Source organism: Camelina sativa, chromosome 5, assembly GCF_030686135.1.
Source record: "Camelina sativa cultivar CO46 ecotype springtype chromosome 5, ASM3068613v1".
Taxonomy (NCBI): domain Eukaryota; kingdom Viridiplantae; phylum Streptophyta; class Magnoliopsida; order Brassicales; family Brassicaceae; genus Camelina; species Camelina sativa.
In genome coordinates this window covers 35,190,539-35,202,777 of record NC_141884.1, presented here as the reverse complement: position 1 = coordinate 35,202,777, position 12,239 = coordinate 35,190,539, and the positions used below count along the sequence as shown (strand labels likewise).

General features: G+C 38.4%; 1 protein-coding gene and 1 non-coding gene across 10 annotated transcripts; both read right to left on the bottom strand.

The window, feature by feature from the left end:
* Positions 1 to 499: 499 nt before the first annotated feature.
* Positions 500 to 606, bottom strand: LOC147944768 (small nucleolar RNA R71). The gene has a single exon (XR_015558649.1). It is a non-coding gene; the product is annotated as a small nucleolar RNA R71 (small nucleolar RNA).
* Positions 607 to 7,963: 7,357 nt separating this feature from the next.
* Positions 7,964 to 10,913, bottom strand: LOC104787791 (ultraviolet-B receptor UVR8). 9 transcript variants are annotated; one of them, XM_087451100.1, is made up of 7 exons: positions 10,611 to 10,878; positions 10,261 to 10,324; positions 9,833 to 10,095; positions 9,397 to 9,746; positions 8,914 to 9,315; positions 8,467 to 8,830; positions 7,964 to 8,395 (listed from the first exon to the last, which is right to left on the bottom strand). In XM_087451100.1, exons 3-7 carry the CDS (start codon positions 10,064 to 10,066, stop codon positions 8,150 to 8,152), a joined length of 1,596 nt encoding a protein of 531 aa, XP_087307226.1. In that variant the 5' UTR covers positions 10,067 to 10,095; positions 10,261 to 10,324; positions 10,611 to 10,878; the 3' UTR covers positions 7,964 to 8,149. The 9 variants fall into 9 exon arrangements, with proteins under 9 accessions (XP_087307226.1, XP_087307227.1, XP_010511730.1 ...); XM_087451101.1 differs by having other exon boundaries at positions 10,628 to 10,847; XM_010513428.3 differs by having other exon boundaries at positions 7,964 to 8,398; positions 10,611 to 10,820.
* Positions 10,914 to 12,239: the final 1,326 nt, after the last annotated feature.

Sequence of the window (12,239 nt, the reverse complement as noted above, 5' to 3'; positions counted from 1 at the left end):
AGATCAAGAGGGCATTAGAATCTCCTTCCTGTTATCGACGAAATCAATCGGTTGCAACGCCCACGAAAAACTCGTACTCCCACCGATCATCCCGTACCAGTCACTATGGAACAACAGAATGAACCACATCCGGGACCGCGAAACATTGGTGTTGGGGATGCACCAAAGACTCATACTCAGCGTGCTGGAATCATCCCTCCCGTCGTGCAGAACAACAATTTCGAAATCAAAAGTGGTCTGATCTCCATGATCTAAGGAAACAAGTTCCACGGGTTGCCTATGGAGGATCCACTTGACCACTTGGACGAGTTCGACCGTCTATGCAGTCTCACCAAGATCAACGGCGTGAGTGAGGATGGTTACAAGTGCGCCTCTTCCCATTCTCCCTGGGAGACAAGGCTCATCAATGGGAGAAAAACCTTTCCAAGGGATCATTCACAACCTGGGATGGTTGCAAGAAAGCATTATTGGCCAAGTTTTTCTCCAACTCCAGAACAGCAGTCTGAGGAATGAGATTTCCAGCTTCACTCAAAAAAGCTCAGAATCATTCTGTGAAGCATGGGAGCGTTTCAAGGGTTACCATAGCCAGTGTCCACACCATGGTTTCAGCAACGAGTCACTGCTGAGCACTCTATACCGTGGTTTACTTCCAAAAATCCGCATGCTGCTTGACACTGCTTCTAACGGTAATTTCCTGAACAAAGACGTCGATAAAGGATGGCAACTCGTTGAAAATCTCGCCCATTCTGATGGCAACTACAATGAAGACTACGACCGCACAGTTAGAGGCGACGCTGCTTCTGAGGAGAAGTACAAGAGGGACCTCAAAAACGTCAATGAGAAGCTTGACCACCTGTTGCTCAATCAACAGAAGAGCGTCCACTTCGTATCTGAGGGTGAACATTTTTACGTCCAAGATGGGGCGGGTGAGCAGTCTGAGGAGATCAGCTACATCCATTATCAAGATGGAAACAACAAGGGTTACAACCCCTATCAGATGAACCCCAATTTGTCTTACCGGAGCACCAATGCAAATCCACAGGATCAGATGTACCCTCCTCAGCAGCAACAACAAGGTCAACAAAAACCTTTTGTGCCTTACAATCAGGGATTCGTCCCTAAACAACAGTTCCAGCAAGGTTAGCAAGCTCCATCAGGACCACCACCAGGATTCTGCCCTCAACCATTACAGCCTACTCCAGCCCCAGATCAAGAAATGAAGCAAATGATGCAACAACTTCTTCAGGGTCAAGCTAGCGGATCTCTGGATACTGCTAAGAAGTTTGCTGAACTTAGTCAGCGAATGGAATGTTCATACAATGATCTTAAAGTCAAGTTTGAAGTTCTTAACTCCAAGATGAAGTATATGGAAGGCTAGACTGTTTCTACTTCGACCCCAACACCTGGCCAACTACCTAGAAAAGCAGTTCAAAATCAGCCAAGCAATCTGATCTTGAAGCTACTAAAGAACCCACTACTCCCAAGGATAAACCTGTGAGATTCATTCCTCCACCATACAAGCCACATCTACCATTTCCAGTGAGGTTTAAGAAGCAGCTTACTAAGAAGTATAAAACTCTGTTTGAAAACCAAGTCAAGGAGATTGAACTTAGGATGCCTTTGCTTGATGCATTTGCACTTGTGCCTCAATATCAAAAGTTTTTAACTGATTTGGTAACAGAAACGACCAAAGAGAAGGAGGAGATAGCTAAAGGAGCTCAAGCTAAGGCTCTGGAAGATGAGAGGGTAGTGCATGACATAGGTGGGGTTATTCATGAATGCAAAGCTGTTATTCAGAAGATGATTATCCCAAAGAAGCTAGCGGACCCTGGTTCTTTCACCTTGCCTTGTTCTCTAGGTCCATTGGCCTTCAAAAAGTGCCTATGTGACCTTGGTGCTTCAGTAAGCCTCATGCCACTCTCTGTAGCTCAGAGGCTATGATTCAACGAATACAAGTCATGCAACCTCCACTTAATATTGGCTGATAGGACTACTAGATTGCCTCATGGTCTACTAAAGAACCTGCCCATCAAAATTGGACAAGCTGAGATTCCTACTGACTTTGTGGTGCTGGGAATGGATAAAGAGCCTAAAGATCCACTAATCCTAGGAAGACCTTTCTTAGCTACAGCTGGAGCAGTCATTGATGTCAAGAAAGGGATGATTGATCTCAATCTGGGTAAAAACTTCAAGATGAAGTTTGACATCAAGGATTCTAAGAAGAAACCAACTATTGATGGGCAGACCTTCTTGATTGAAGAGAAATATCAAAAAGTTGGGTTTGACATCTTTGAGAGTGTGAACGAGGCAGAAACTGAGGTTTTGGTAACCAAAGAGAAAACTCAAAGTGTCACTCGACCATTCTCCAACTCGAGTGCAGTCGTTACTTTCCCTAAGCGTCAAAACCTGCTTCCTAAACCTCACCAACCGCAAGAGTCAAGTCCTCCCGCGCTTGACAGTTTGTATGAACTCCAAAATACTCAGACTCTAAGGGATTCAGTGAAAGAGTTAACAGCTATGGTGAAGGAGATGAGTGGGCAAATCAAGAAGCTCCAAGGTACAATGAGAAGTTCTCCTCCAAGGAAATTAAGGAAGAGGTTTGGGATAATGAAGAAGAGCAGTTCATTTGTTGTTGAACCTGGGCAGAATGTTAAAGAGTATCTGGCTAGACAAGACATTCTAGAGGGGTCTCTGAAGCCTCTCTATGAACCTCCCAAAGCATAAGAAGTATGCAAAGTCAAGCTAGGGACTTTAAACTCACTTGGGAGGAAGTCCCAGGATGAAGTCCCAAAGGTATCTCTGTAAATACAATTTAGGATCTTATGTTTTTAATTTTTGTTTTTCGTTTTCTGCTGTTCAGGAATCCACAAAAGGGAGTATGGCCGACTAAAGTGGCGAAAGAAAAAAAAATACAAATAGCAAAGTGTTGGGTTTTGCAGACATGGAATGAAGCAATAGAAGAGGAGCTCTCGTTAAGCTCTTGCCGACAACTCGACCTAGCCACGACTCGACGACGTTATGACACGAACATGAGCTGCTCCCGGAACCAACCTTCACTCCCACTCAATCGACGACGAACCGGAGCTGCTCTCGGAACCAACCATCACTCCCACTCGATCGACGACGAACCGTAGCTGCTCCCGGAACCAACCATCACTCCTACTCGATCGACGATGAACCGTAGCTGCTCCCGGAACCAACCATCATCTCACTCGATCCGCCGTCGCGAGCACCGACTCCTTCTTTTACAACTGAGGTACTCCTACATTTCCTTTGTATATACCATCTCATCCTTGCATTGTTTCTATTATGATTCTCAAATCCTACTTCAAATTTCTCTTACACACGAGACTATGTAATTTAAGTTTGGGGGAGGGTTTGAGATGATGTATTTGATGATGTTTTCTGTGATTCTTATTTCAAATTTTTGCATCATATCATGTTTGAGTCTGCATTCATCTATTTGCATAGAAAAGCCATAAAAATTTGAAAAATTTCCACAAAAACATAGTGTTCATGTAGTTTGCATTTGCATATTAGGATTGAGTCTAGTGTTGTTCATTTAGGAATGTTGCATTTAGCATAGGGGTTGATGATGATTGTAACCTTGTTAACATGCTGAATTCAATAGGATAGGATCAAAGCCCTTGTTATTAGTTCTTGATGCATGTTGATTGAACTTGAAATGTAAGACTGAACCAGGTTTGAATTCTCAAAATTGCATTCTAGTCTTGATTGAAGCTTGTTTTGAATTGACATCATTCCCTATCTACCTGAACCTAATCCTGACTTGCAATTATCATGTTATGCATTGAAGTTGAACTCATGGATACCACATACATACTTGGATTATCTTTCTCTGTTTTACCACCCTTAATAATCCAAGTAGCTGATTCCCATCTTTGGAACATTTTCCCGCACCCTTAACCAACCGTTCTTTCAAGCCAATTGTATTCTTGAGTGTGAGGTCTTTTCCGAGTTGAGCTTGTTAGAAAGTGTTAGGTTCTAGCCGACAAGAGTAGGATCATGTGTAGTTCTAGTTCGCGCTATCCGGACTAGTAGGACTAGGTGAGAACTCAATTTTGGGTTTTGGGATTGGATTTGTTCTGAAAAGAGAAAGAAAAAATGAGTAAAGAGTCTTTAGGAGGGGGAATGTGTTTTCAAGGTTTACAAGTCTAGTAAAGGATGTTGGTTGTGCAATGTAAAAGAGTTATTGGTTCTGGGCATAGAAAGAAAAGTTTAGACAAGGAAGAGAAAGCAGAACGCTTAAGAAGTCTAGAATTCTAAGAAGAAAAGAAAGAGAACCATAGTGATAAAAAAGTTTCTTATCCGCTAGATTGAAATGAAGTAACCTCCTCCTAAGGCTAAGTTAAAAGAATGAGAGATTTAGTTTTAGAAGAGATATCGACGAGGGATAGAGATAGGACCAACTTCTGGGTTAGAAAGTTAGAGCTAAGTTTCCTTGAGACCTTTGGGTAGATGGGGTACTGCTCTTGTATGTATCAGTTGGTTTCAACCTTTAGCCTTCTCTTAAGCTCAACTCATTTTCGTGAGAGATCCCTGTTCTATATTGTTAAAACCACTTGCAAAGGAGACCATTTTTGTCTCTACCCTTTCACCCCAGCCAAATGAGTTTGATGACATTGCATAGCTTGATTCATGGTTCTTTGTTAATGAATGTTAAAGGGAATGATAGAAATGATGGCATGTGTAGACTGAGGTTCAAAATCGTTTCAGGTTGTGATGAGCTTGTCTAAAGTTTTTAAACAGAGTTTCTTCACCATGCATCATAGAACTAATAACAAGGACCCTGATTCTAACTACTCTATTCAGCATGTTTTAGGTTCTGAGACCCCATCTTCAAACCTCTCTTCCATACTTTGTTCTTGGTTGCTTGCTTGAGGGCAAGCAAAGAATAAGTTTGGGGGAGTTGATATGTATATATTTTACACCTTTTCATCATGCATTTGACATTCATTTTGTTCTCTTAACTCATTGCTTTGTATTATTTTTAGTCTCTTTTGCATAACATGCATATCTAGGTAGTCTTTGCATTGGTCTTGTACGCATCTTGCATATTGGAGTTGTTTCAGGTGTTTTAAGAGGTGTCCAAACCATCAAATGCAAACAAGGATCAGGAAAGCAGTTAAGCGACTCGATCTACACTACCCAGCGACGCAAGCTTCCACGTCTTTGATCGAGTCGAGTGAAGACTTTGCTTTGGGATTCAGCTTTCGACGTCTTCATAAAAGTTGTAGGGAATTGAGTCATCTTTCCAATGCAGTTTATTTCGAAACCAATCGGAGTCGTGGTTCATGAGTCATCTCCGTTTTATTGGATACACGTACGTTCAGAAGTCCGACTCGACCAAGACGTCCCAGGATGGCTCCTGAGCACCCTCAAGACTCGACTCGACCAAGACGTCCCAGGATGGCTCCTGAGCACCCTCAAGCAGCGACTCGATCGACACTCTCACGTCGCGACTCGATCGACACTCTCACGTCGCGACTCGATCGGCACTCTCACGATGTGACTCGATCGATGCTCTCAAACCGACGTCCTGGTTTTATCCCGAAGACGCATCCGAGAAGGATTCCCGAACCGACGTTCTATATTGTCGTTTTATGTTTTAGAGATTTCCATGTTTTTCCTATAAATACGTTTTGTTAAGTTATCACTCGAGTATCTTAGCTTTTATCTCGTTTTTGTTCTTTCCCTCAAGGTTTACCCTAGCCACCTAAAACGCTTGACACTTTGTATCCCGATACCTTTGAATTTATTCAGTATTTGGATTCGATTTCTTCTACAAACTTGTTCATATCATTTTTATCTATCTTAGGATGCTTGATTCAATGTTTTCTGAGTTTGTATCCTTGACGATGATTTTTGGATCTGAGTAGTGTGGTAGTTCTTGAGGATGGGATAGATTAGGTGGAGGATTTTAGGATGTAGAGTGTTTAAGCTTTGATTGTATGATTCCCTTCTGGACTAGAGTTAGAAATACTAGTTTCTCTCTGATCAATTGGAACTGAGTTTTAGACATTTCCGCATCCAAAAGGTGTTCGATGAAATGTCTGACCAACTAGTGCCAGAGACTTACGTTCCTAGCCTAAGAAATTAGTTGTCTAGGATGTTTGTTGACGTGAATGAACTTGTTTTTCATGCCATGCTTGATCATGTTTCTCTAGCGAGAGCTAGGTTTGGAAGTGGTCGAGTTTGAGTAGCTTCTATCAAGAGATTGGATTAGCTAAGAAGTGATGTTCATTGTTTAGAGATGGTTTGCTTGTGGCATGTTAAATACTCTATAGACTAGGATACTCAACCGACATCAATTACTCCCATCCTTAGGACCTCGTTTTTTCGGGAAAATTCCCAAAAAAAACACCAACTATTTAATATTTGCCAGAAAAAAACATGAACTTTTTTCGTTGCCAGAAAAATACGCAAACTATTTTTTAGTTGATAAAAAATACACGAACTATTATTTTTTTCCAGTTTCTCCTCGTCTCCGTTACGACCGTTAACGGTATTGTAACGGCGTTATTATTTTTGAAAAAAAATCCAGAAAAAACACAAACTATTTATTTGTTGCCAGAAAAATACATAAACTTTTTTTTTTTGCCTAAAAAATATATAATTTTTCATTTCTTATTTTTCCATTGACAATGTTAGAGATCATAACTTATAATTTTCTCTGCTCTCTTGAACTTCATTCAAGTTTTCACTACTATTTAGGATAACTAAAATAAGAACAAAAATACACAATTAGATTAATCGATTTCCAAATTTCTCAATTAGTGTTGTTTTTGGATTTATACTGACTTTACAAATTTTGAAACTTCATCAACATTTCTCTACAATTTTATGAGATCTCCACCTTTGTAGACCTTTGTATACATTTCAAAAAATATGCATCTCTTTATTTTAGTACCTTTTATGATGCTTATAGCCAGTGTAAATCATCAAATGGGCTAGTGTACGCAAACTTGATTGAGATCGTAGATTATAGCCATTTTGTGGGATATCAACTCTTGTAACCTAACCAGATTCACCATTTATTTATGCAAAAACAATACTATTGAGAAATTTAGAAATCAATTAATCTAATTGTGTATTTCTGTTCTTGAATTTAGTTATCATAAATAGTAGTGAAAACTAGTATGAAGTTCAAGAGAGCAGAGAAAGTTATGAGATATGATCTCTAACATTGTTAATGGAAAAATAAGAAATGATAAATTATGTATTTTTCAGGCAAAAAAAAAAGTTCATGTATTTTTCTGGCAACAAATAAATAGTTTGTGTTTTTTAGTGGAATTTTTTTCAAAAATAGTAATGCCGTTACAATACCGTTAACGGTCGTAACGAGACGAGGAGAAACTGGAAAAAAATAATAGTTCGTGTATTTTTTATCAACTAAAAATAGTTTGTGTATTTTTCTGGCAACGAAAAAAATTCATGTTTTTTTCTGTTAGTTGGTGTTTTTTTGGGAATTTTCCCTCTTTTTCTGATTTTTATTACATTCCTGAGACTGTTTCGTTTCTTGCCTTTTAGTTCATGCTTAGACTTGTTTATGTTTTTATTCATTTTCGCTTCTTATCATGCATTCTCGTTTCTAATTCTGTGACTTATTTTCGTTTTGTATCGTCATCATTCTAGGACTGTTAGACAAACACTCTCTTTGAATTGGCTTGGCTTGTGATTTCTTGATTATATCTTAATTGTTAGTAAAGTTTCCCATTTGGATTGACACCTTAAATACTACAGCTGCATAAGGTTAATTGAGACCTGCTAGAATAGACACACAAAAATACTAGTATCACTTCCCATGCACACAGGACCTCTGGCCAAATTTCACAATAGCTTGTGTTGTTTTGACTTTTGAGCATCACGTACCAGTTCTAGTGGGCCTGTGATACAACCCCTAGAGTTTGCTCATCAGCTACAAATTAGAAAAACGCTAAAATTGTGAAGCAGAAATTTCAAAAGAAACATTAAACTGTTGTTCCTTGTACGATTCAATCTAACAAAAGAAGCCATAACCATCTTAACTGTTGCTATGTACAACCACTTCTTTAAACATTAGTCAAGATCAACATGAAAAAACCTAAATTAAGAAGATGCTTTTTTTTTGTTTCTTTCTCCCAAATCTCTAAGAAAGATCAATACCAGCAACTTTGGCTGGTTCCTCTCTTTCCTTTGAATTATCACCGAGCTCCACCCCAAGCTGTCCTCTGTCCCCAGTCCCGAACGCATAGAGTGTCCCGGACTCGGTCATTACCAATGTATGACCATTCCAATTCCCCGCGTTTGTCAAACTCACATGAACCATACGCTCTTTAGTCTCCTTCAACGACAAAACCAGCTTCGGGGTAAGAGTATCCTCATCCACATCGTCCTGCTAAATCCATATTATCAAAGACCATTTCCTCGGAAACCAAGGAAACAAGAATCCACAGACTATATTACCTGTCCAAGATTGGCTGCTACTCCACTCCCAAATGAGTAAACTTGACCATCATCAGATGTAACAAAGGTTGCGTATGTTCCAGTAGCGACATGAACAACTTTAACATCTTTCAATCCATCTACCACCTTAGGAGCCATTTGTAACTCTTCGGTTCCATGACCCAAGCAGCCATGCCGACCCCAACCCCACGTGCAGACTCGCCCATCTCTCCCAACTACAGCTGCATGCCATGCACCTGCTGAGACCATAACCGGTTCAATGTTTAAAAGACCAAACTGCTCAATCAGACGAGGCTGTGTTTCACAGTCGTCACAACCATGTCCAAGCTTGCCACCCAAACCGCATCCAACTGAGTACACCGACCTAAATAGAAGCAAGAAAATGGCAATGGTAAGCACATATAATTAAACTCGGTTAAGAACAATGGAAACGTTTCAAAGACTCACATGCCGGTGGGTTGAAATGCTAAAGCAAGCAGATAGCAAAAGCCAGCAGCAATTTGCACTACCGGGATGTTCTCCAAGGCCCCCAACAGAGGTTGAGGCAACGAACAGCTATGGTCAGTATCGTGACCGAGTCTTTCATCACTTCCCCATGATAATGTATAGACTCTGCCTTCTCTCGACAGAACCGCCGTGAAGTAATTTCCTATCGCAGCTTGTACCACAAAGATGTCCGTCAAGGACTTGACCCGCTGGGGAGTTGTGATTAGCTTAGTTTCTTGGACTTCTGACTTAGTTTTGCTAAAACAATCTTTTCCAAAGGCATAAACTTCACCAGCATCACTGATTAATATTGTTCTATCAGTGCCAACAGCTGCTTGAATGATACGGATCCCGTTAAGTGATCTGCAACACACAATGTACCTCCAATGAACTCAATTTTTTTGACTATTTAGACCAAACTGAATCATCAGAGAAAAGAGTAACCTGATTGGTCGAGGCTGCCAAGAGTCTTGAGTGGTTCCAAGACCAAGTTGTCCTGAACCATTAAATCCAAAGGAGTAGACAACACCCTTTGATGTCACGGCAATACTATGACCAGGACCTGCAAGTGCTTGTGACTTCTCCCGCCTGCAACCAAACTCACCAGCTAGCAAGAAGTTTAAAACCAACTTCCACGAGCCTCCGCATTTCCTTTTCATTTCTTGGCGTTCTTCCTCTCCCATACATTTAAATATCGCCCTCTTTTGGCAAATGTCGAGAGCTGCAAGCTCTGAGATAGAAAGGTCAAAGTCAGGGGAAAAGTTTGCCGGCTTCCTGAAGAAGGAGCATGTTGCCTGAGGATAACATCAATCAGATAGCATCAACACACAGGGAAAACAGAATCAAATCCATGTAAGAAAGAGGAGCATATATCACTTGCCTCGAGTTTGGCAAGGTCCCGAGGACCCAAATCACATGTTGTCAGAACATGAAGGACAATGGAAGGAACAGAAGCCAAGAAGAATTCTCCAGGAACAGAACTCCCAAGGCAGTGGCGTTTTAGACGCAGAAATGAAGGAAATGGCAATTCCATTGCAGTGATGGGATTCTCTGGAATGATGCTATGGAGTTGTAACGTAGCAGGGCTACTACCACTTGATGTTGTAGTATCCATTTCAGAGCCCAAAATGTTTCTATAACTCACTAAAAATCACCAAAAACCATAACACAAAAAAAAAAAGAAACTTACTAAAATCACCAAAACCATCATTAAACTAATACATTGTTCACTCCTACGATCCTAAAAGCCAAAATCTTCAGGCATATATACATACATACATACACATGTTGTAGTAATAGAAGAGCTACCTTTGAAATGCAAAGTGGTGATGATGATTGAAGAAGACGTTTAAATTTTGCCAGAGACAAAATGCTGTTCATGTTTAACCAATAAGATCACAAAAAACAGATCATCAAGATCAAAACTTTTTGTAAGTCCAGTAAAATAAAACAACGAGATCATTAGATTAACACACAACACAAACCCAGATCAGAACAGAACCATCAACAACAATATAAAGCGTTCACAAGAATATCAAAAACTGTCTCTTCCAAGGAGATCGTGATCATCGATCGTGGATCATCAACAAATACAAAAGTTTTAAAGCAGAACAAGGATAAAAAAGACACATAATTTTTCACCAAAAATGATAAATTACCAGACTTTGAGACTCACAAGTTGGACCAAAAGAGAGAGAACAACAAAAAGAAGTTTTTGCTTTGTTTTTTTTGGGTTTGCGGTGGAATTCACAGGGAAAAAAAGGAACGGACTTTAATTATTATTATTCTTCTTCTTCTTCCTCCTCTCCCTGAATTTCTATAAAGGAAGTTTTTTCATTTGGGAAAATGAAGAAATGATTTGATGAGTTAAAGCTTTCAATCTATACGTTTTACACAAAAAGCTAATAGGTGTCTTCTGCGTAATACAAACATGGAAATAAGATAGTTACAAGTCCACTTGTAAACAAGCCCAACAAGACCATACTACTTCATTTATTACTTGAAATAAACCAAATCATTACACATATGTTTTTTTATTTTATTTTAAAGACAACATATCTTGTAATAAAAGAATAAAAGCTTTAACAAAAAAAAATTAAATAAATAAACGAAAACAATATATTTATCAAAAATTTTCAATTATTTCCTTACGTCATTTTATTATTTTTAACAAAACAAAACTCATATATTGATTTTTTTTAAAAGACAACATATTTTGTAATAAAGAATAAAAGCTTTAACAAAAAAAAATTAAATAAATAAAAGAAAACAACATATTTATCAAAATTTTCAATTATTTATATTTCAATATTGAATCTTGGACATATAAGAGTTCCGGATCGACTCAGTTTTCCAAAATAGTTACGTCACTTTATTTTTTTTAACAAAACAAAACTTATATATTGATTCATATATTTCGACAATATGAGAATTAATTTGAGCTAAATTTTTTTTTTAAACGTTGTTTATGAATCTATGATATAAAACTTGATTCTCCTATATATATGTTATAAACAATACATATCTATGTTTATCTTATCTGAATAATGTGACTTTTGATATAAGAAACAAGTGAAATATATAGTAAAAATTTGGATTTTTTTTTCATTGAAATAGACCAATTTTGTTTAAAATGATTCATTGTAATATATCTATGATTAAAATGTGATGAAGATGTCTATTAGCAATAAACCAAGGATATATAATTGAATAACTAGAAATACTTATTAATGGAGATGATCATGATGACTAAGTACCAAATAAATAGGTGAGACGGTTATGGTGAAATATATAAAGCAACAAATTGGGAGTTTTTTTTTTCTCTCAATAACAACTTACATTCACCAGTCATGTTATGTTACACTCTGTTTATCCACCAATACAAAATGCTTAATCCATGAAAGCATTATCGAGTATAACTTAGGATCATAATTCCCGAGGGAAAGAAATTTCCTTGCTACCCGGTCTGCCACACCATTACATACTCGTGGAGCATACACAATTTGAAATTCTTGAAAATAAGGGAGCAAACCTTTTATGTCCTCGAGCAGTAGAGCAAATGCTGGCCAAATCTCACCACTGTTTAGCAAATTAACTAGCCCCAAATAATATGATTTAAATATAATTCTCTTGTAGTTCAGACGAAGCATTGAACTTATTGTCCTCCGCATTGCTTCCAATTCTACTTACATCATTGACAGTGACGGATCCAAAACATTTTTTAACCCGAAACACAATTATATAATTATTTTATTAATAAAATAAAATACGAACATAAAAATAAGTCT

Coding starts and splice junctions, on each gene's coding strand:
- LOC104787791 (XM_087451097.1), bottom strand. CDS start 10,066: ATGGATACTACAACATCAAGTGGTAGTAGCCCTGCTACGTTACAACTC. Junction 9,316..9,396: donor TGGCAGCCTCGACCAATCAG/GTTACTCTTTTC, acceptor TGTGTGTTGCAG/ATCACTTAACGGGATCCGTA. Junction 8,831..8,913: donor GCATTTCAACCCACCGGCAT/GTGAGTCTTTGA, acceptor GCTTCTATTTAG/GTCGGTGTACTCAGTTGGAT.